This window comes from Mugil cephalus, chromosome 3, assembly GCF_022458985.1.
Source record: "Mugil cephalus isolate CIBA_MC_2020 chromosome 3, CIBA_Mcephalus_1.1, whole genome shotgun sequence".
In the NCBI taxonomy this organism is placed as follows: Eukaryota; Metazoa; Chordata; class Actinopteri; order Mugiliformes; family Mugilidae; genus Mugil; species Mugil cephalus.
This window is the reverse complement of record NC_061772.1, coordinates 2,165,816-2,187,947: the sequence shown is the minus strand read 5'-3', so window position 1 is coordinate 2,187,947 and position 22,132 is coordinate 2,165,816. Positions and strand designations below refer to the sequence as shown.

The 22,132-nt window shown below is 39.7% G+C and overlaps 1 protein-coding gene across 1 annotated transcript in view; it reads right to left on the bottom strand.

Moving 5' to 3' along the window:
* Positions 1-22,132, bottom strand: part of si:ch211-186j3.6 (neural-cadherin) — a 256,350-nt gene that overhangs the window by 161,520 nt on the left and 72,698 nt on the right. The window contains exons 2-6 of the mRNA XM_047580957.1: positions 21,199-21,396; positions 20,549-20,774; positions 19,024-19,228; positions 11,497-11,608; positions 4,015-4,264 (exon numbers count right to left, since the gene is read on the bottom strand). Of these exons, the coding sequence (XP_047436913.1) occupies positions 4,015-4,264; positions 11,497-11,608; positions 19,024-19,228; positions 20,549-20,774; positions 21,199-21,396 (991 nt within the window). The remainder of the gene's footprint in view (positions 1-4,014; positions 4,265-11,496; positions 11,609-19,023; positions 19,229-20,548; positions 20,775-21,198; positions 21,397-22,132) is intronic.

Genomic DNA, 22,132 nt, shown 5'->3' with positions numbered 1-22,132 from the left:
TAATAGATTATTAATTGCTTTGTACATTATTTGGGCTGTTTTGCATTAAATCTGTTAACCAGATCCGGAAATTTTAACATTCATGATTTTATATTAGGTTTGTGTGCTCTCTGTATCCTGTATTGTATATTGTGCCTATTGCTCTTTTCTGTATTGAGCAAATCAGATGTATAATGCTTTTGTAGGTGTTTCCCCAGACTTTGACACAGTAAGATAGATATGGCAAAAACAGTGAACTATGCAATGATTTGTAGTGGCACATAAATTTGACCGTTGTCAGTGTAAAAATGGAACTCAATGCAATGTGTCCAGAGAAATGATCCAAGAAGATCACAGGGAAACATAGAAGCAGGCCAATTATAGAGCTTTGGGGCACACCTGATCTGAGTGGGACTGCACAGGACTTAGTGGCCTAAACACAGACACAAAACCTTCTCCCAGTTAGGTTGGACCACCCAGTTCTCTAGGTGAAAGAGGGGGATCTGATGGTGTATCAAAGGGAGTTGTTCAACAGAACAGTTCAACAGAAACAAAACAACACTGTGAGCCTGTGGCTAAAAGAACATTATTAAAAACTCTCAACAGTGCTGACTCAGTACTGTGACAGGCTTTAAACCCAGACGGGAACATGTTGAGAATGTTATGTTCATCTAAGAAAGACTTCAGCTGACAGTAAATCATTTTCTCCAGAATCAAAGGAAACAAAGTTTAGAGATATGTCTAAAATTTGAAAGTACAGATTAGTCTAAGTCAGGCTTTTTAATCAGTGAGGTCACCGCAGGATGTTTAAAAATCACATAATCCTGTTTGCTAAGCTGCCATTTATTTATTATTGAGCACATACAGTATGCTGTTAAGGTTGAAGAAACCTTTTTAAATAGATGAGATGGAACTGGATCATTGGATGATCCAGCAGGCTTTAATGGAAAAGGTCCATATATCACAGTATGAAGTAAGGTTATTAACTCTATCCTCATCTCTTTTGTTCTTTAGATCAGTGGATAGAGAGGGAGGCGCCAGAGATCACGAGGGTGCACAAAAACTTCACCATCAGTTTTCACCTGTTTCACCAGTCACCAATTTTTAACCAGTATCACGTGTCTCCCTACAGGTAAGATGCAGGGCTTTAAGTTTTCCGGCACCGTATTGGATCTCCCGCATGTGCCGTTCAATCACAATTTTAAAAAAAAGATCAACATTTAGAAAAAAATATATATTGGTCCGGGATATTGTCAGGTTCGAGCAGTCAGTTGAGTTCATCTACCAATGGAATAGGAGTAATGCAGCTTTCCCTCTCCAAACTAACATCACTAGCCAATCAGAAGTAGGGTGGCGGTGGGTCTTAGGAAGCTTGGCTGAGATTCAGCTGCAGCTGATGCTGCGTTCCTGACAACTTGGGAAAAAATTTGCTCTGAGACTCAGAAATTACTGATTTGAAAATAAAAAACATAACTGCTGCACATATTTTAATGTTCAGCAAACAGTGGCAATATACCAAACTTATTCTCCTTCAAGTTTACCTATAACATGAACACAATGGTATCGGAAGTCTGAAATTTCCGAGTTGGAATATGGAATTTCTGAGTTTTGATGAAGGCGTCATCTAAGCTGGTGTTTTTTTTTCATTGAAGCCACTGTTGTTGGAAAGATAGAGAGTACATTTATGAAGCTAGGAGAATGTGTCCAAACTGTGAACAAAGGAAAAAAGTAAGTGTGTGAGGCTGAGGTAAGGTTTGACAATTTGACTGCTCAAGACTGATGACTGCTTTAAACGAGTGTGAAGACAGCTGCAAAAAATACAACCACCACTTCAAAACATACACACTATGCAGTACAAAAGGGAAGCTTAAAAACATCAGTAAGACACTCATGTTGAGCTCTCACTCGTTGACTCTGAAAAAACATTACTTTGAATATCACACCACACACTCAGTAACACCTTCTTTCCACAGCCATGCTGTCTTGGCACCTGACACAAACACATATGCATCTCACATTGTTGTATTACTGCATATCAATAACTGCATAGTCTATGTGTCCTCTGCGATAATGCATAAAGCCATAGCACAAGAATTATATTGTATATCTTAAACACATGATGTTTAAGTTGAAAACCAGTGCACACATTTATTGTATATACACACATGCAATAACAGTGCATGCCACGCAGCGTGGTTTCTGTGGCAACAGGCAGGTGGTGGTAACATGGCTATAATGGCAAAGTGACAGCACGCAGTTAAAAGGTTGGGCAGTTTGTCACTCACTATGAAGTCAGGGTCATACAGTGCAGGGAAAGATATGAGACTCCAAGTACAGAAGTCATGAAAACATGAAAGAACATACAGTGCATGTCTTCTTTCCTGCACCACTGTCACTTTCCAAACAAGCACAACACTGTTCAGTAAAACTTTTTGACTCGAAGCTTACAGTCAAACTGTCTGGCCACACACACACACACGCATGCACACACACGCACGTGCACACACACACACACACACACACACACATTGATATTCATTATCACATGCTTCCAACTCCAAGAATCAATACAAATGGGCCACATTTTCTGCCTGGGTAATGATATATTTAACGACCCCTCTCTCCTTCCCTCTCTTTTCTTTCTCTCCAATGCATGAACTGACACACACAACTTCACAAGCAAACACAACATGCCACATTCACAACATAAGGAAAGTAATTAAATTCTATCTTAACGGCTCCTACTAACTCCGTTTCATCAAAGACAAAACAGATGTGTTGGCTCATCCATACTCTTGTGTGCACATTTGCATGTATCCCCTTACTTTGTGAGTAACACAAACACATGCATTTCAGAAGCATAACTTTACTGGATCCTTCTCAGTTACTGGATATGCACACACACACACACAGTTTGGGCTCAGGGCCTCCTGAGGTTGCGAGTGGGAATGGTTGATTGACCCTGCTTCACCATTCTGCCCAGTTCTCTGCCAGAAAATCAACCAATTAAAAGATGCAGGCACCACAGCAGCAAGCGGAGGGGGAGGGTGTTAATGGCAGCTGCACAGCTGAATTGAAAAGCAGCTGTGAGAAGCTAACCTGACAAGGAAGGACTCACTCACTCACTCACTCACTCACTCACTCACTCACTCACTCACTCACTCACTCACTCACTCACTCACTCACATTCTAAGTGAAGTAGCACTGACATTAAACTATAAAACCATGATCACAATTTTAAACTGATTCCAGACAAAAACTGTGGCCAATTTCTGTCATTTCAATAAGTCAAGTGCAATGATCCCGAGTAACTCTATTTAAGCTTTTTTTTATTGTCACCACAATATCATTACCATTCTATTTGTGTTAAGTCCCGTTATGTAACATGTAAACTAAAGGCTACCATGAAACCAGAAAGAGAAGTAAACCCAACAATTTAGCACATCAGCTCAGACAAAACGAGGTCATAAAAAATTAAAAACTTATCTGAGAGGATGAAAACAGGGAATTAACAACTTTTCTCGATTGCTCAATTCATCGACAAGTATCTTTAAATTGCAGAATGTGCTAGTCTTCTCTACAGATTAATCAGAGAAAGTTTAGGCCTTTTTTCCTCTTTACTCTTCATCTGAAAAGTCAGTTGTATGCACCAGCTCAAAAGAGTGAATGACATTGTCTGCATACTAACCTACTACAAACTACATTATACATACCACATACTGATGTAATTGGATCAGCCTGAGACGCACAACTTAACCTAGAGACACTGCAGCAAATTGTTTGCCTGCATCAAAGCAGGCAACCATAGATGGCAATGTGAATGTGTCTTAGATGGTCCCATCATCATGATGACCCTCACTGTCAGGAACGAATAAGACAGAACGTACAGAGAGCCAGCACCTTCAAAGAATATCGTAATAGTTTAAGCTAACCCTCATTTTCAATTTTTTTCATGAAAACCTCACTGTGTATTATCCCATAAACACTGGACAACTGTGCATGGATCAGGAATTTAGGAGGCTGACTTTTACTTACATATGTTGGGAGAACTCCGGTGCCTCATCGTTGACGTTGGCCATTCTAATCCGTACTGTAGTAGTACCCGTGCGAGGGACCTCCCCTTTGTCGATGGCCATGACAACAAACTCGTACAGGTGATTAGGTCTCTCATAGTCCAGAGGTCCCGAGGGGAAGATGGTCCCGTGAGGTGAGATAGTGAAGTCTGGGCTCAGCGTGTAATAGGTCAACTCTGCATTCTCTTCTGAGTCACAGTCATTGGCTGACACTAAAAATGAGAGCACAGAAGTTAGGGGAGCTAAACAAGACCACACGGAGGCCCACAGACATAATTTCCTATGAAGTTTGGAGTAACACACAGGCTGATGATAGTGGTAAGCCATATTATCTTTATTCATTTTCACCCTCTGTAAATCATAAAATAGATAAAAACATCTTCAAACTTTCCAACCAATTGAGTCTTTCCACGAGGGGAAAAGTCCCTGAACTAGTGTATTGAGGCCCTCTCAGCTTCAGTGATGCTGACTTGTGCTAAAAAGTGGAGAGCCTATCACCTCGGTCCTACTCTCTCTTGACGAGTTCCCTGGTCATTCTAGAATTCAATTTAAGGCCCTGCTGATTGTTTTTAAGGTTCTTAAAGGCTGGGCCACATCTTATATTATAGACCTTATTCACTGCAACTCAGCTCCTAGGTCTCTTAGAGCTGACAACAAATCTCTCTTGTATGCCCCACAGCCAAGACTAAAAGGTGACAGAGCCTTTGCAGTTGCCATGACTGCAGAACCAGTTGCCGTTGGATATTGGATATACTTGCTCCAACTCTGTATTTAATCCTCTGCTAAAACACATTTTTATTCAGTGGGTCTCTTGGGTCTACTAATCCGACAATTACTTGTCATGTATATTTACCTGCATATGCTTATATCAGTTTATTGTTGTCATTGGTATGTTTTTTGTTTTTTCATTTGTTTTACTTTTTATGTATTGCCTCCTACCATATTTACTATTATTAGTAATTTGGTCAGCTTTTACAGTGTCCACATGTCAATTCAGTTTTAATAGCTAATAATAGGTAAGGTTATCTATTCTGTTCTAATGCTATGTAGCATATACAGCAAAAGGATGGTGATGGTGATAAAATAAGTGATGTTCCCATTACCATAGAGGAATAAGAATAGTTGTTCAGCATGCACTGAAAGCCTGTCATTTTGCAACATTTCTACTTCTGCATCACACATTGAGAATCTATGGGGCCAGGCCTCACTTGACCACAAATTGATTGCCTTGCTAAAACAGAAACGACCACCGGGGATTTGAATAAGCATATTTTACACTAACAAGAACATTTCACCATCAAAAGCTCAATTCTCCAATTCACCTTACACTGCATTTGGCTCATGTGCCCTTACAGAAACACACACACAAACACACAAGCACATGAATAATACATCCCCATGCACACGCACACACGCAAAATAGTACCATCGTTTGCGTCAGCCGATCTTTATTGCCATATCGATAAGCTTCAATTTAATAGTTTGAAGAATGTTAAATTAATAAAATGCTTTGATAACTGTAAATAATATGTAAATAATGTTGTTCTAAGCACAGTAGCAATGACTAAAGTTGTATATATAACCATAATCTTAACTATAATCAGTTAAAAATCTAATGTATGCCTTCACGTCCACATGCTGATCATAAATTGTGAGGAAAGTGGATACCCAGTCTGTAAGTCTGTATAAAGGATATGTAACTAGAGTTCATGCATTTGATAGAATATTTGTAACCATAGAAACACAATTAAATATCATCACGTGACTGCAGGCATCTAAACTGAAGTGTTATTTTTGAAATAACACTTGAAATACAGTACATGCACCACGTCTAATCTCAACCATCATGTTAATAGCAGACACTGTTTGTGGTGCAAAGCAGCCTCTATGCTAAAACATAGGTCTTTAGTGTGTTTACTGACACTACAGAAGCACTTAAATTATATTACTACAAACCGGACCGTTCTTAATAAAATGACTGCCCTTCTTTCAAGCACATTCACTGAACCTGGTTCAGGCTAATAGTAAAATCTGTGAAAATATAGCTAATAGCTACAAACTTTGACGCTGTCAGACAATCAAAGGTTTCTCATCTACTAACAGATTCTAGAATTTCATATTTGATCATATTTTCTTTCCGTAGTGATGTAAATGTGTGATATTTATCACCAAATGCATCAAACCAGGTGTGAAAAATCGATTTGTTTGTCCAGAATTGGCTGAACTTTTTATGTTACCTCCTGTAATGTTTGAAAAGTGTGTCTTTTCGATTTATGTCAGCCTTGCGAGTTGAAAAAGAAAAATTATGTGTGTTTAGACTACAGCACAGTCCTGGTTACAAGGACTGACATTTTTCTAAACTACCACTGAAAAGCTGCTGTTTGGCTGCAGGGAAATGATAAACAGCCTCTCATCCGATGACGATGGGTAGAAAATGAACTGTGATAAGTGGTGTGAGCCCAGATTCCAAACGCATGGGGTAGTCAAATATACTGTATATGTAACATGTGAGTCAATATTTAAAGTACTTAGTACAGATTTTTACTCTTCAGAACATTTATTTACCAGTAAGTAATCTTGACCCACCATTGTTGTGCTGGCATCACTACATGGAGCGGGGTAGCAGGATACTACTTTTCTGGCTACATCTCCCAAGTCTTTCTAGCATATAATGATTTTAGACTGAAGATGGGAAACTGCAGGATCCTCAGATCTCTATGGAAAGCGAAATAATTGGCTTGCTTGGTGCTCTGTTTTTTTTCCCTAACAGTACACATGTATCCACTGTCATGATGGAACTGATTGCGGGGCTACAAGGACATGATTTAGCAAAGCGATGCAGGACGCCTGTTTTTCTAAACTCATTTAATTCAATGCCTGCCTTGTACCCTGCTTAATTACAAGAGGGGGAAAAAATCATTATTTTACGAGGCTGGTCTGCTTAGTTATAGATTCACTCAGAAGGACATTGTGTAAAATATACGTCTTCATTGTTGCATAAATTTAGTTTTGTTTTTTATGAATGATTTAATGAGGGTAAATCAGTCTGCATAGTCGTTTTGGAAATCTTACATTTCCAAAACACCCAGCTAAATTTAAGAGCTAACCAATTTTGTTTTCCAGTAGATATAGTATAGGTAGATTGCCTCTGATATAATTAAAAGATACTGTTGGGCCAGGAAAGGTTTATTTATTTTTATATCCATATCTGTTTGTATTGTTTTTTGGAAGTTTTTTTGTGAGGGAATGCGTGTGAAGTGTAATGAAAATCCACTAACATGTTTAGGGATGTGTGCATATATAATGGCCACAGCAGGGGGAATATTTTCACCTCCCTAAGTGCACCTGTTGATGGCAAAGAGATGAGAGCATGCTGTGCTTCCCACAACATGCACCTCACTCCCTCATTTCTCCCACACTGACACACGCACACACACACACTCACACACACACACACACACTAGCATTTTAACAGCAATTTCTGTCTTGGTGTCGGACAATCTAGTTTACAGTTTAGAACTAAGGTACTGATCTAGTCCTGTTTAACTCTGAACTGTTCTGAGACTAAAAAAATCTCCTATGTTTGTGTTTGTACTGAATGGATTTTTTGCACACAATCTCTGTTGACATCATGCAGTGCCCCCATCGCTTTTCACTGTGTACTTGTTGTAAGCCTTTTGAGTGCTCTGTGATAATGGTTTTAGTAGGAATTGATTTTTTTTTTCAGTACTTAATTCATTTATCGTATGTCTATGCCCCATAAAAACTCTACAGGGCCTTGACATGGCATACTTCAAAACAGCATCTCATCTCACATTCTCACACACAACATTGACAAAGCACGTGTCTGACCAACTAAGTAAAAAAAAAAAACAAGTAGAAATTTAATAGTGTTTTAAAGTGTACACCTCTACCAAATCAAGCCACTACATGAAGCAACTTAGCATAATCCTAGCTAGAAATAAATCTCTGTTTAGAGGGAGCTATTGTGTACAAAGCCAGATGAGAATTGTTATGTGCCAAGTGTTTCTTGTGAGGTTTTTTCCTCCTCTTTAAATTGTGCTCTCAGGTTGCTGCCCTTCCCCTGTGCACTTGTCAAGTAAAGAGAGCATAAAGTCAGAGCCTGTGGGCCATTCAGGACAGTGACTTTATTGGCTTGTTGTAGGTGAAGAGAGACAGGAGGTTATGAGCGGGTGGGACATGGGACGACATGGAGCACAGGCTGGGATCAAACCACACTGAGACTAGATCTCATTTTAGAGATCTAGTCTAGTCTAGATCTCGTTTATGGGGCACCTCTTGCCTAAAATTTAATCACATTTTTCTTTTAATTTTGATAATTACATGTTCAATTTTACTACATTATCTTTACAATATGCAGATTCGTCTGTAGACTTTCAAGAGGATACCAGGAGATTTTACAGGTTACTGTGTATTTAGTGTGTTGTGTTTTATTCTTCTCGTATAAAACATGACCTGTAGTACTGGAGAAAAAAAGCGCTCTCTATCAACACTTCTGCACAGTGCACAGAGGTAGACCTGTGCTGACTGAGTCTGAGTGGAAAAGCCTATTTTGTTGTACTGTCAAAAAAACAAGCGGCTGAGAGACGACTGACTTGAACTGTCTGTTCTGCTGACACCAGCATACATAACGTGCAAGGACCCTGTTGGTGGTACTTTCTCTGGGAACGTGGCATTTTATGTTCTACTGCTCAGGTCCAGTGGCCAGTACATCACACTGGTGGAATTTTGGGCAGATAATGGTTGTGGCTTTTTGACTGGGTCACCATTATCATCAGATAGCCTGTTTGACTAATGATAGTGGCAAGTGATGACAATTTCACTGCAGTAACACTGCACCATCCACAAAGTTTTCTGTCCACAGTCAAACCTAATGAACAATGACAATGAGGTATCATAACTACAGTCATTAATAGTTAACATACTCCATGTAGTGGGTATTCCATGTATTTAGTTCTTGTCAATAAATCAGCTTGAGTTTTGAGTAGGAAATGTTGTTTCACAATATGGGTACCAGTGTAGTCTTAGTGACTGTATAAAGCAATAATACCATGAAATACTTTTTTGTCAGTTGTGTTTGCCAACTGTCAGGGCCTAACAGAAGCTTGGTGTTAAGTGTTAAGTTACCACAATAGCTACCATTACCATTTTTTCACATTAGATGCAACCTAAATGATGTGCGGACTTTGGCTTGGGCTAGAGCGGCTGCACTGATGGAGGCAACATTGATTTCAGGGATGCCAGTGTTGACAAGTACCCACTCACACATTTCCTGACTGGTCAAAACACATCTTAAAAGAAAATCTGTCACTCCAGTTTTGTTCTGAAAACCACTGGCTTCTTAAACATTTGCATATCACAGACCCCATGGAGGCACACATTCGCCCACTGAGCTGCATCTGATTAAGCTTCACTTCCAGGGACAAGGAGTGTATTCAGTATTCAGATGTTGAAGCTTCCAACTAAAACTGCTTAAATTCATGTTTCCTTCTCAACAATCTACACTCGATAATGACAAGGAAATATCAAAGTTGAATTATCATTTACCATTACCATTCATTACCACATTCGTTTTGGATGTGACACAATCAACATAACCTGACAGTGCATATCCAAGCACTATCAGGTTCATGGGGGCAAATTTTCATTTTTGTTTGCCTGAAAAAGTGCAAACCCCATGCTTCACCACTGACGGTATTGAGCAAGTGATGAGCCCAGCTGGGTTTCCTTCAGATGTGATCCTCAGAACGGAGTTCAATAACTCAATATTGGTCTAGTGCCATGGACCATAGTGCCTTATTTCTCACAGTCTGAGACTCCCTCTGGTGCTTTTCTGCAAGTTAACATAGGAGATGCTTGCGTCTAAAGTCGCAGTTTTCTTTCTGGAATTGTCTTCCATCTCCACTCTGGAGCTCAGCCAGTCTACCAACACTCTTACTCCTTAATTGTTCACTTTGGCCAGGTACCCAGCTCTAGCAATTCTAAGCTCCTACAAACTTCTTCCATTTAAACATTGTGGAGTCCAACTTGTTTGCTGTCTCTGAGAAGAAATCAGCCACTGGTTTCTTCAGATCTGTATCATCAGAACAAGGCCCAGTCAAAAATAAATTCCTTATCCGAATTGTAACTCTACCCTTCTGGCTTATCAGCAATGTAATTGGTAGTTAGCAGAGCGGCACACACATTTGAACTCGTTTCCTCCTTTTTCTCAAAGACAGGCAACTAACTGTGCACCCACAGCTTATTTAGTGTAATTGTGTACACCCAGCTAATCATAGAGCCACTTCACTCTGTCATCAGTACATGTACTGATTAGGTTTGACCACTAAGCAGTATTGTACCTTTTCACTGTTACTGGATAATTGGCTTCACCACAGTATTAGATCACACAGACACAAGGTCTTACATGCTCCTAACACTTCTCCTTGCTACCTGGCACCCTTATGCTAGACAGACACTATTGGGATTGGATTGCAGGTACAAATATATATTAAATAATACCTGGATATTTCTGTGTATGTTAAGAGATTTTGATTTTATAAGACCCATCTGAATATAGTTTGTGGCTACCTGAGGCTTAGTCACTCAGATATACAATAATTGATGCCAGCTTGAGACCCAACCACACTGTGCTTGTGATTTTTCTTTTCTTTTCTTTTCTTTTTTTTTTTTTTTTTGCACCCTCTCTCACATATGTGCGTCGATGCAACCCTTTGCCAACATCCTCATGGTCTGATTTTTACAATATCTTGTTCCAATTTCAATAAAATTTGCCACTGGCTCTAATCAAGGTGTTGAAACATCTTAAAAATTATGAAAGGAAATCAGAGACACCAGAGTTGAATTCTGGAAGTCATAGCAAAGACTTTCAATAATGATAATAATCTTTTGCATTATTTCCTTTTAAGTTCTGTATTTAGTTTATCAGTTTGTTGAGTTTATTGTGTTGTTTGATTATGATACATAAAATGTTTTGTGTGATTTACACAGACTTTAACTGTTGATATTTATTCAGCTCAAAGTCAAAAAACACTGCATTTTTTTTTTTAATTTTTAACATACACGCTCTACTGTGTTTATCAGGTGTGTGTAAAGACATCTTCTTAACTAGAACCGACTGAAATGTTTTCTACACTGCGTGGGAGTTTTTAATTAGTGAAGTTAAAAGATTAAAAAAAACACCAGAGACGTCTTTTATTCCTTTAATTTTTGAATACTGACAACACAAAAGCCGAGAAAAAACGCTAAGAGCATTTCTAATTTCCCTTTCATATACAGTATGTCTAACGCAACAACAATGAGACATAGATTATCTTTTGGTGCAAAAGTAGTTATGTTAGGCTATGTTAAAAGAGGTGTGCTGCAAAAGAATGTTGGTGGGTGTTGAATGGGGAAACAAAATAGGTCTTCTGGGCTGTCTCACCTTGCAACAAGGAGGTTGCTGTAGTAACGGTCTCTGGTACTCCATCCTTACTGTAAATTGACTGAAGGAACTCTGGAACGCAGTCATTTTCATCGACAATAGAAACCCGCACCTGCAAGGAAATAGAAGAGGAGAAAGATAAAAAGCGAGGGAGGCAACAAAATAAGAAAGGAATAAGTAATTACATCAAGTATAAGTCTATTAAATGAATCACTGGAATGCAATAACTATATCACATATAGTGGTCAAATCCAGTGTTCTAAAATCTTGAAATAAACTATATTTTTTTTGTTGTTGTTGTTTTACTTTTATTGTTTAATAATTCGACTTGCTTCAAGATCCCTTCCAATAATGTTAATGAAACCCTATATGTCACTCTTGATTTTGAGCTTTAATTTGTACTATGTTTATGTCAAAACAGATCTCAAGCATTTTATGTAACAAGAAAAATGAAAATAACAAAACAGTAAACACAGAAAATCACTATACGTTTTCTACATTCTTGTAAGACTGATACTGTATCTACTTGTGCAAAAAACGCCCAGGCAATCACAAGCGTAACTGCTGCAGATTAAAAGGCACACTGCGATGGCGTCATGAAAATTTTAAATCCACGATTACAACTTCAGGTGCTGTCCAAAATTTTTTTTTTTTTCTTTGCATCTGAAGCCATTTTCATCTGCAAGTAACCCAAATTAATCCTATCCTTAACCAAAAAAAAGTTCCATCCCAAAAGGCACGCCCTAGCCCTGATCCCTCTGGTTTATTTACCCCTCTTCAGGGATGGAGGCTGCATTCTCCTCTGGCCCGCTCGTGCAGGCTCTGCAGCACAAGCGGGCCAGAGGAGAATGCAGCCTTGTGCAGTTTTTCAGAAGCCCTGAGCTAACAAATGGTGTTCAAAGATGAACTTGTACGTGTGTGTGTGCATGAAGGTGTGTGCTCTGGTGAGACACTATAATGCAGTGCAATGGGGACATGAAAGCAAACAATGCATCTTCTACCAGATGCTAACTGCTTGCCTGGAGTATTCAGGAGCAATAAATATAGACATGTGCTGGCAGCAGGTCTCTCTGACCCTCAGACCCACAAACAAGGCAGTGCACGCAAAACATGGCAGAAACACACACAGAATGAGTGGTTTGTAAATGCCACTGGTATTAAATCCTGGTAGGTAAGATGAAATTCTGTAATATCTGTTAATCCCTCAGCAAAGATCAGCTATGAAGCGATGGACAACAAAATAAAACCTGACCATGTCAACTCCCTAAGGTGTGTTTGCCATCGTCTATCTTTATGTGTGTATACCACATGTATGTGTTTGTATGACATAGTGAGCTATGTGGAACTATGTGTGCAGGAAGACAGGAAGGATGTGTGTGTACAAGGCATAGGAAAAGTAAGATTGAATGAAGAGAGAGGGGAAGTCAGCCATAATAAAGCAAGATGAGCTGAAACACACAGAAATGTGTGCGTACACACAAACGTAGGAAGCTGCAGGCATGTCTCGGGCTGGTTAGGTAACTAATGGTGCCAATGAGCTATCACTCCTGCAGGGAGAATCTCGGAAACTACCTGCAAATTAAAGTCATGCTCAGTGAGCTCAGTGCACACAAATACACCACCTCTGTTTGTGACAGATTTCTGAAAGGCACCATAAAGGCAAAACCGAAAGAAGAATGGCTGCAGAAAACGAAACAGTTACATTGTTCCTCAAGTTGTGATTGTGATTTATATAGTAAACATTAATAAGAGAGAAGATTTTGCAGCAATTTAAATAAAGTGACACTAAATTCAGCTGTATGCATGTTTGTAGGAGTAAAATGAGGACCAGAGCCGGCCTGAACAGCACTGGTCAAACCACATAGTCAAGTGAACAACACTGCAGGGAATAAGTACTCTGTAATGAATCATGCAGTAAGTGGAAGTAGGAAGTAGTGCAAGGCTTTTTCCAATTTGATGGAAACAAGTTAAGCACCGACATGTAGGTCTATCATCGAAAACATGACTCTCAACCAAGTTCCTGACCTTCTCATTTTCATGCGTATTTGCTTTCTGAGGGTATACTTGTTCCCTTGACTATCTCCATAATGTTAATCTTTTCTGAAGTTTCACCTTCAACTGGGAGGTCAGTCCTCTCAATTTCCATGTCCCAAAGATTAGCTCCAGTATGGGTATACCACACAGCTCAGTAAGATGTGGACCGTGGTCTGGACTCAAACTGTCCCATACGGACGTGGACTAACAACCAAAGCAGAACATTATAACTTAAAACCTGAAAGGGCATTTTATTTATTTTAACTGGCGCAGGTTTCTGTGATGGTTTAATGGATGAAGAGATGCACACACCTGTTTCATGAGAGTTAAACCACACAACACTCTGCTATTCAAGTCTGTACATTCCACACGGTAAATATTGTGGCTCTACAGACAGACAAGAGTTAAAGAAAAGAGACACAAAAGTAGAAAGAAAAAGGAAGATAGCGAAGCATGTGACAAAACTAAGAGAGAGAAACAAATGACTAAGCCAAAGATGGGAAAAAGACGAGTGAGATGGAGAAAGGTAAAGACAGACAAGTGTTCAGTTGTTAAGTGATGAGATTTAGTATCTGTAAAATTGGTTGAGACTGTTGAGTCAAGATGTGAAACAGAAAATTCAAGAGAAATTCAAGCTCGTCCTACCTTATTTTATTTTTCTGAACCACTTTATTTGAACATGCAACATTGTCACATTTTGTTTCGTTTCTCTGAAATATAGGTGACTTTTATTTAGGTAATGAGAGGAACATTTAGCTGACTATCCCTTGTCTATAGGATAGAACAGGTCTTATAGAATCAGAATCAGAATTACTTTATTGATCCCAGGGGACAATTACTTTTCGTTACAGCAGCTCCAACCCAAAGTGTAACAGTATTACAAAGAGCAGTCAGAATAAGTAGGAGACAATAAGAATAAGTAAGCAAATGTAAAAAATATAGGAAATATATATATAACAATATGTACAAGATATAAGTGAAGGTTCTACACCCTCAGAGTGAGGAGTTATACAGGCTAATGGCCACCGGCAGGAATGATTTCCTGTGACGCTTTGTGGTGCACCGTGGTGTGATAAGTCTGGTGCTGAAAGAACTCCTGTGTCTAGCCAGCATGTCATGGAGTACGTTTGACTCATTGTCCAGGATGGCTTTCACCTTGTGAGGCATTCTCCTGTCTCACAGCACTGTCAGAGGGTCCAGCTTCACTCCCACAACGTCACTGGCCTTGCGTATCAGTCTGTTCAACCTGTTGGCATCCGCTACCCTCAGCCTGCTGCCCCAGCATGCATCAGGGTAGTTCATCAGGGATGGGAATTCATCAGATTTTATTAATATCAGCCTTTAAGTCTTTATTGTCCCCCTTAATAATTCCTGATTAGTTTTCTATGCAGAAAATAGCAATCCGCACCAAACCAGCTGTCAGAGCAGTTGATCTCCTACTTGAACTAAATTAGTCAACAAAGGTCACAGTGCTGCTTGTTTGGGCAAGAACAATATTAGTATGCAGGCAGTCTACAACGAAACATTCTTGGTACTACCTCACCTGACTGCAGGTCTTATTGTTTGAAACCAGGTCAGGCAGGTATTTCAGCATGTTGCTTGTATCTGGTGGATGCTTATGATCCACGTGATGGAAATCTACTTACATATTGGATGTTCCAACATTAATATAAACTTGTGACTCAAACACAACTAAAAATCCCTAAACCCAAGTTTTATCTTGACACACAGCACTTTTCAGTTTTCAAGTATCAATAACAATACAAGTTGCCTCAAGATGCTTTACAAAACCTGGCCTGAAAGCTCCAGAGCAAGCATGAAGAAAAAACTCCCTTTTAACAAGAAGAAACCTCAGGCAGGACCCAGCTCATATGGAGGAACCCACCTGCCTAAAGCCAGAAAGAGAGAGAGGAGCAAAGGCCAGTGGACTGAGATAAACATACATCTGTCATACATACATACATATATCTGAGGAGTGTAAAACTATTTCTGATTAATCATAAGACTATGGTCAGGCAACATGCCACAGCGTCTGCTTGAAATCACAGCCTTGCACTGATTGCAGAGAGCATAATTTTCATCTTGTTGTGAAATGCAATCATTCCTTGGACTGCTTTTTCTGCTGTATGATTCCTTCGTACAGCGCCTCACAGTCACAAAGTGTGATGTAATGCCCAGCGACACAGAAACATGAGAGAACATTGTGCTAAGTGTGGGAGTATCATTTCAAGTATTCGATAATGTTAGACACATTCAAATCAGGAGATTGTAAAAACCGGTGTTAAATTCCCATCCCTATAGTTGATGCTACAATACAGAGTTCAGTTATTGTGACCCTTGGTTCTCTTCATAATTTTCTGAAAACCCCAAAGATATAGCACCTGATATCACAGTTTTTGGGGGGTTTCGACATTCGGATTGATATGCACTGTTGGAAGAAACATTTTTTGCGATGTAATTGTCAGCCACTAATTGTGCCACTACAAATGAGGCTTTTGACAAGGGGAGCCGGGTCAAGTCAAAGTCAAGCCAGATTAAGTTATCTGTTACCAATGTGCAAGCTGAAGATGGAAGATGATGACTGGTACTGGCTTTACCTTTGTTTCTAGGCTACATTCACATGCTACATTGTTGTTGATCACTGATCATTGATCATTTGCATTGGCCTGTTTGTGGTACACGACAGTATGTTGTAAGTATAGCAAAATATTTTTTTGTCTTCATACCCATTTCTTGGAATAAAAAGGTATATAAAGTAGAGCTTTGTCATTTGGGATTCCTCATGCTGTGGATACCTCATGCAAACGCACCATGCTTAGGAACAAAGAGGTTGCACATGTCTTCTTCTTTTTGCATTGTACATACTGTATGTACACACATAAGAATTTGTTCTCTGCATTTAACCCATCCAAGTAAACATACATGGGACAGTGAGCGACCAAGATGCCTGGGCAGCACCTCAAGGCATCTCAGCCATGAACATAGAGGGGACTGAATAAATGACCACACAGTCCCAATGTGACTTCTCTAAACCCCCAGTATCAATTTGGCATACACTCAAAAAATTATGTGCTGGCTCAATGTAAACATTTGTATGGAAATTACTCCTTCTAGTTATTCTAACTTATTTCTTTTCCTTTCTACTCAAAAATGTTCGTGCAAATTGTTACCTTACTTTTTTTTAGCACAACAACGTATTTATCTAAGCCACAATAAATTTCAAGTTGTGCTGAATACACCTCTATGTAGAGTTAAGGCAGAGATATCTGTTGAAAATTCATGTATTATGGACTACTTTGTTTATTTTCATTTTAGACCAATCTGAAAAAACTCTCAATTTTGTGTTGTACTTACTAACCCCATGAATCATTTTTACAGTATACTTTGTTCTCCAGAATATAAACAGACATAAACCAAAATCCTTGGCTCACTTTCTATATTTCATTTTAAAAACATGAGGATCAGATATCATAAATGTAAAATAAAAAGAAGAGATTAAATCACAATAAGGCTGCCTCCAAAGGTACTTTTCAGGTTTTGGTTTCAAATTTAATGTCAAAAGTAGAAGAAATGTCATTTAACTCACCTCTCAACACCACTTTGAGTGCATATTCTAACTGACATTCAGTCTGTATTAGCATGACGCACTATTAGTATATTTTAGATGGATTGAACATCATCATTATCGGAAACCATCAAAAAGTACTAATAGCCCTCCAAGCTGTAGCCAGCACATACTCCACTATGTAATTTTTCATGTAATGAGAGATCCTATAACTCTAATTTAGGAAGCAGCAAAAAGCAATCATACAGGAAATAAAGCTGATATGAAGCACAGGGCATCTGTAAAAAGGTTTACCCTCTCATCGAGATTAGCCTGCACAACATCATTTTCCCAGTGTTGGTACAGGCCACTAAACCCTCCATACTGGCCAGGAAAGACCTTTTACTGATTACAGCCATGGAAAGCATTTCAGACAAACATTTATGCAGCAGAACCATAGACTGTATAAATATGCATGGCTGAACTACTCCTCTAAAGTGGAGCCAAAGCAAATAGAGCTCCTCTTGGTGTCTGGCCGCAGTACAGGTCATAAGCTCCACCTCCTGAGAGTTGAGAACATGAGAGAAAAACTATTTTTAAAAATGTAACTAGTGGAGGTAGAACATAGCTCAGTATTAGTAAAACTAAAAAGCGAGTGAGTCTTGGAAGTGCGGTCGGGTCATTCATATCATGACTGCGTGACTCCACTCTCAGAACGTACTGCACAGCTTCTGTATCCCAAGTTGGCACCGGCTGTATCCTCAGGAAAATTGTATCAGTATAGCCAAAGGGAAGACATGGGGATACGGCCGTTATATTTATACAGTCTGTGGGTAGAACTTTTTTGCGAAATCAACATATAAATGTTAAACTTGAAACAAAAACAAGTCTTTTAAAACTGACATGAAATTATGAAGGACATGCCTGAGATGCATGGGAAACGTATCAGTCTAATCAAGTTGTAACAAATGTAACATCACTGATCTCTGTCACCCCAGTTCACTCACTCCTCCCAATCCCAACTCTTGGCTCTCTCTCTCTACCCCTCTCCTTTTGGTGCTCTGTGCACCATAGAGGACCAGAGTGGAGCAGCTGAGGACACATAGGTTCAGCAGGACATGTTTTAGCCTAAAGCCACAGTAATGATGGAAACCAGACCAGATGCATCAGTGCTTACAGCTGTCAGCCTCTGTTCTGTCTCACTTCCTGAGAACATGAGCAAGTCATTGAGAAACCCAGACTATTCATTCCAGTCAGACAAGTCTTTTTGGGTTTGACTGAAGAAATACGACTTCAAATGTTCCATTGTCTTTTGTCAAAACTATTATCATCTCTGCAGCTACTTCATTCATCCATTTTCTGTAATCGCATGTCCTATGGAGGGTCGTGGGGGCAGCTGGAGCCTATCCCAGATGTCATTGGGCAAGGGTTGGGGTACACCCTGGACGGGTTGCCAATCTATCACAGGGCTAACACAGAGAGACAGACAACCATTCATACTCACACGAATGGATAGTTTAGAATCACAAATCAACCTAACAAGTATGTCTTTGGAAGGTGGGAGCACAGGAAAGCCGGAAGGAACCCACGCAGACACAAGAAGAACATGTAAACTCCACATAGAAAGGTTCCATAATCGCCCATGCACACCACTTACAACCACTGAAAGAAAGACCAATTCCAGCAGTAAGAAAGAGTTGCTTGAATTACAGCACACTGCAGACAGCCAGGCTACACTACATGAAAAACAGATAAAATGCCGTCCCCCTAGCAGACTGTCAAATATGTTGAAGACTTGTCAAGTACTGGTTGTAGTGTTATGAACCGACTTTAAAGAAGTAAGAGCTGATGAAACAACCTTGCCATGTCAAAAGTCTTTGAGTTTTGAAGACCATCCAGTCACTGAAAGTGGAAATGTGACTTGGAATTCACATCTCACACACACATACCTCTGCTGCACTGCTCATGCTTTCCAGGCCCTCGCTGGCTCGCACCAAGAGCAAATAGCGATGTTGGTCGCTCTCGTAGTCGATGGGGCGGGTCAAGCTGATTTCACCCGTATCCGCTGAGATGGAGAACAGACTGCTGGGATTGATGACGAGGCTGTAGCTGATTGGTTTCTTTTGGAAGGACACAGCAGGTGTGACCAAGAAGCTGGGAATGCATGGAGAAAACACTGTTGAATGACTATAATGTGCAACACTTGTAGATGGACTGGGGTAGAGGACTGCAGTTTATAAAACAGATTCTTCTAAATACACTTGTATGTTAGAGTGGAGAACAGGAGATGGTATGTGTATGTGTTAGTCAAGGTAATGGTGCTGATGGAAGATAATGAGAATATCCAGAATTCTACTCAGTATTATAATACTTAGTCAGAGTGGAAGTGTGTGTGTGTTTGTGTGTGAAGCTTGTGCCGCAGAGACATGCAGTTGGTTTAGAACCTACTCGGATACTTTCACTGTTCGCACATTATTGGAATGAAAATTAGATTTTTAACAAGCAAAATTTCCCTTCCATTATTGTACACTAATTAATCCAATCGGACAAAATGAAAATTGGTCATGTCAAGGAATCCAAATTTATAAAACATAATAAATAAATTAAGTCAGTTCATGCCCGTGTCCCCTTTGTTCTGCGGGGGCACAAGAGACTAACTCCCCATGGAGAGCAGGCTGTGTGGTGTAGGCAAAGTATTGCTTGAAGTTAAATAATCAGATTTTTGTATCAATATAAGCCAATTTTTCTGTCTTGTTCAGCCTTGCGAGGCGTGAAGTGGTCATGCTGTTCATTTAAGATTTTTAGATTAAGTTTACTGTAATATAATTATGGTAGAATGTTACGATATGAAATGTAGATGCCATCCTAGCCTCGTAGTCAAGAACCAGCACTCTGCAGCTGAATGATGAAAACCAATACAACTGTTTACAATACACAAGAGTCTGGATTAGTTAACTATACGGCTGGCTTAAGAAAGGGATTCATAAATGAGTGAAGAATTATCCCTTTTCCTTCTGCCAAGACTAGTCTGCAGTGCAATCTGACAAAATTCAGTACTTTTACAGTATATGGCTGCTCACAACTGCTTTGCTAGATGCAATGATATCCAAACCATCTGGTTGTCACATTCTGGCTCAAATCGTAGGTATCAGAGACCAGCTGCTGCCACACTAGCTTGCCCGTGTCATCTAGGTGTGTGACTTGCATGTGACACCTCTGCAAATATTTTAAGTCAGACTGGCCTGTCTTGTTGAAGTTAAAATTCCTTGTGAATATACTGTATATAAATGGATCATGCTTGTCACAGCTGTTGCATTGAAGAAAAAGTCATTAAAACGAAATAAGAAATGCAGGTTAATGACAGCACCTTCACTCTTTGCTGTGAAATGTTTTGGACTAACATGCGAGTCTGCGAAGGGTATATACCACTTCATGAGGATGGCACACAAATTGAGTGTATGTGAATAAACTCACGGCTGTCCTTCAGGGGTATTTTCTGGTATGGCAATGGTGAAAGAAGCATTGGTAAACTGTGGCGGCCGGGCTCCAGCAATCACAGAGATGACGGCTGGGGCGCTGCGGCTGCCCAGGCGGTCTGCTGCCACCACTGTCAGCAGATACTCCCTATCTCGCTGCAGAGGAAGGCCTGTGGTCCGTACCTGTCCATTCTTCCTGTCTACTTCAAAACGGCCATCACCACCTGAGGATAATTTGTTAGACAGAATACAAAAGATTAATATGTCAAAAATGTGCTATCAAAATAAAATCAGCACAGTTAACAACAGAGCTCAACCAGTCCTAAGGACAACAAAGCCTTAGTACAAAGTGCTTCATATTTTCTTCATATTTTCTAATAAACAGAATTTTACTCATTTGCAAAGCATTGCATATTGTTTGTCTTTTTTATCACACATACTAACTTTTTTTTTTCTGTAAAAACTTCCAATGCTTCCACTAGTTACTATAAAAACTTATACATAGAGGCTGAAATTTTAAGGCTTTAGATTAAAAGCAAATTACAACCAACAAAATCTTTGTAGCAGCAGGAAAAAAATATCCAAGTCCAAGCAGTTACCCTGCTCAATTTAAAGGATATGAAGGATAAATTAAGAAACATAACCTACCATCAGACAGAAAATACTCCACTTCACCGTTGTTGCCTTCATCCCCATCCTGAGCGTACAGCTTGTAGACCAGTGAACCTGCAGTGGCATCTGGGGAAACCACGGCAAGGTAGGGAGCAGGAACCATGCTCCATTCTGGGACGTTGTCATTGACATCTGTCGCAGTCAGTTCCACTCTGACCAAGTACCAGTCTGGACCTGACAACAAGGAAAATTAAAAGACAGCTGTTGGGAGACGGTAAACTGTGGTGGTTGGCAGAAGTACGACCCTTACACAATTCCTGCTTCAGGGTTAGGACTAAAAAAAATGAAAAGTCTTTTAATTTATTTTTTTGATAAAGCAAGCCTTACATTTATTTATGATGTTGTGGTCACTGCATTAGTACTGATTACATGCTGGAGGTAAATCAAAAATCTTTGGTTGACATGTCAGTCCAACAGCTCACAGTTCACAGAACACAGTATCGTTTCAGCAAATAACCCAGACAGGCTAGATTAGTCGAAAAAATGTGTCAAGAAATCAGTGCCAAGACAAAACAAATACAGTTTATACAGGTCGCTGTTGTGTATGCTAGTACACACAAGTTACCATGACGGGCATTTTCTCATCCTTTTTGCAAATTCCATGTGGTTGATAAATAATTCATCCAATGAAATTTGTTGACAGAAGGTGTTCAGGCAAATGGAAATGAATCATTATAGGAAGGAACAGTTTTACTAAGACTGGCTTCTGCTAAACCATCGTCCTCCTCGGTATCTTTCTTGACTGTGCCATGTGAACAACATAACTGTGCCTGTGAACAACAGGAACACGATCCATTTTTGCATCTGAACTACTAATTATAATCAGTGCCGTGCTATCGGTACCCGTAGTAAACAACAATCAGAGTGACACTGGTAACACAATGAGGCCCCACACAGTCCTCATCAGTAG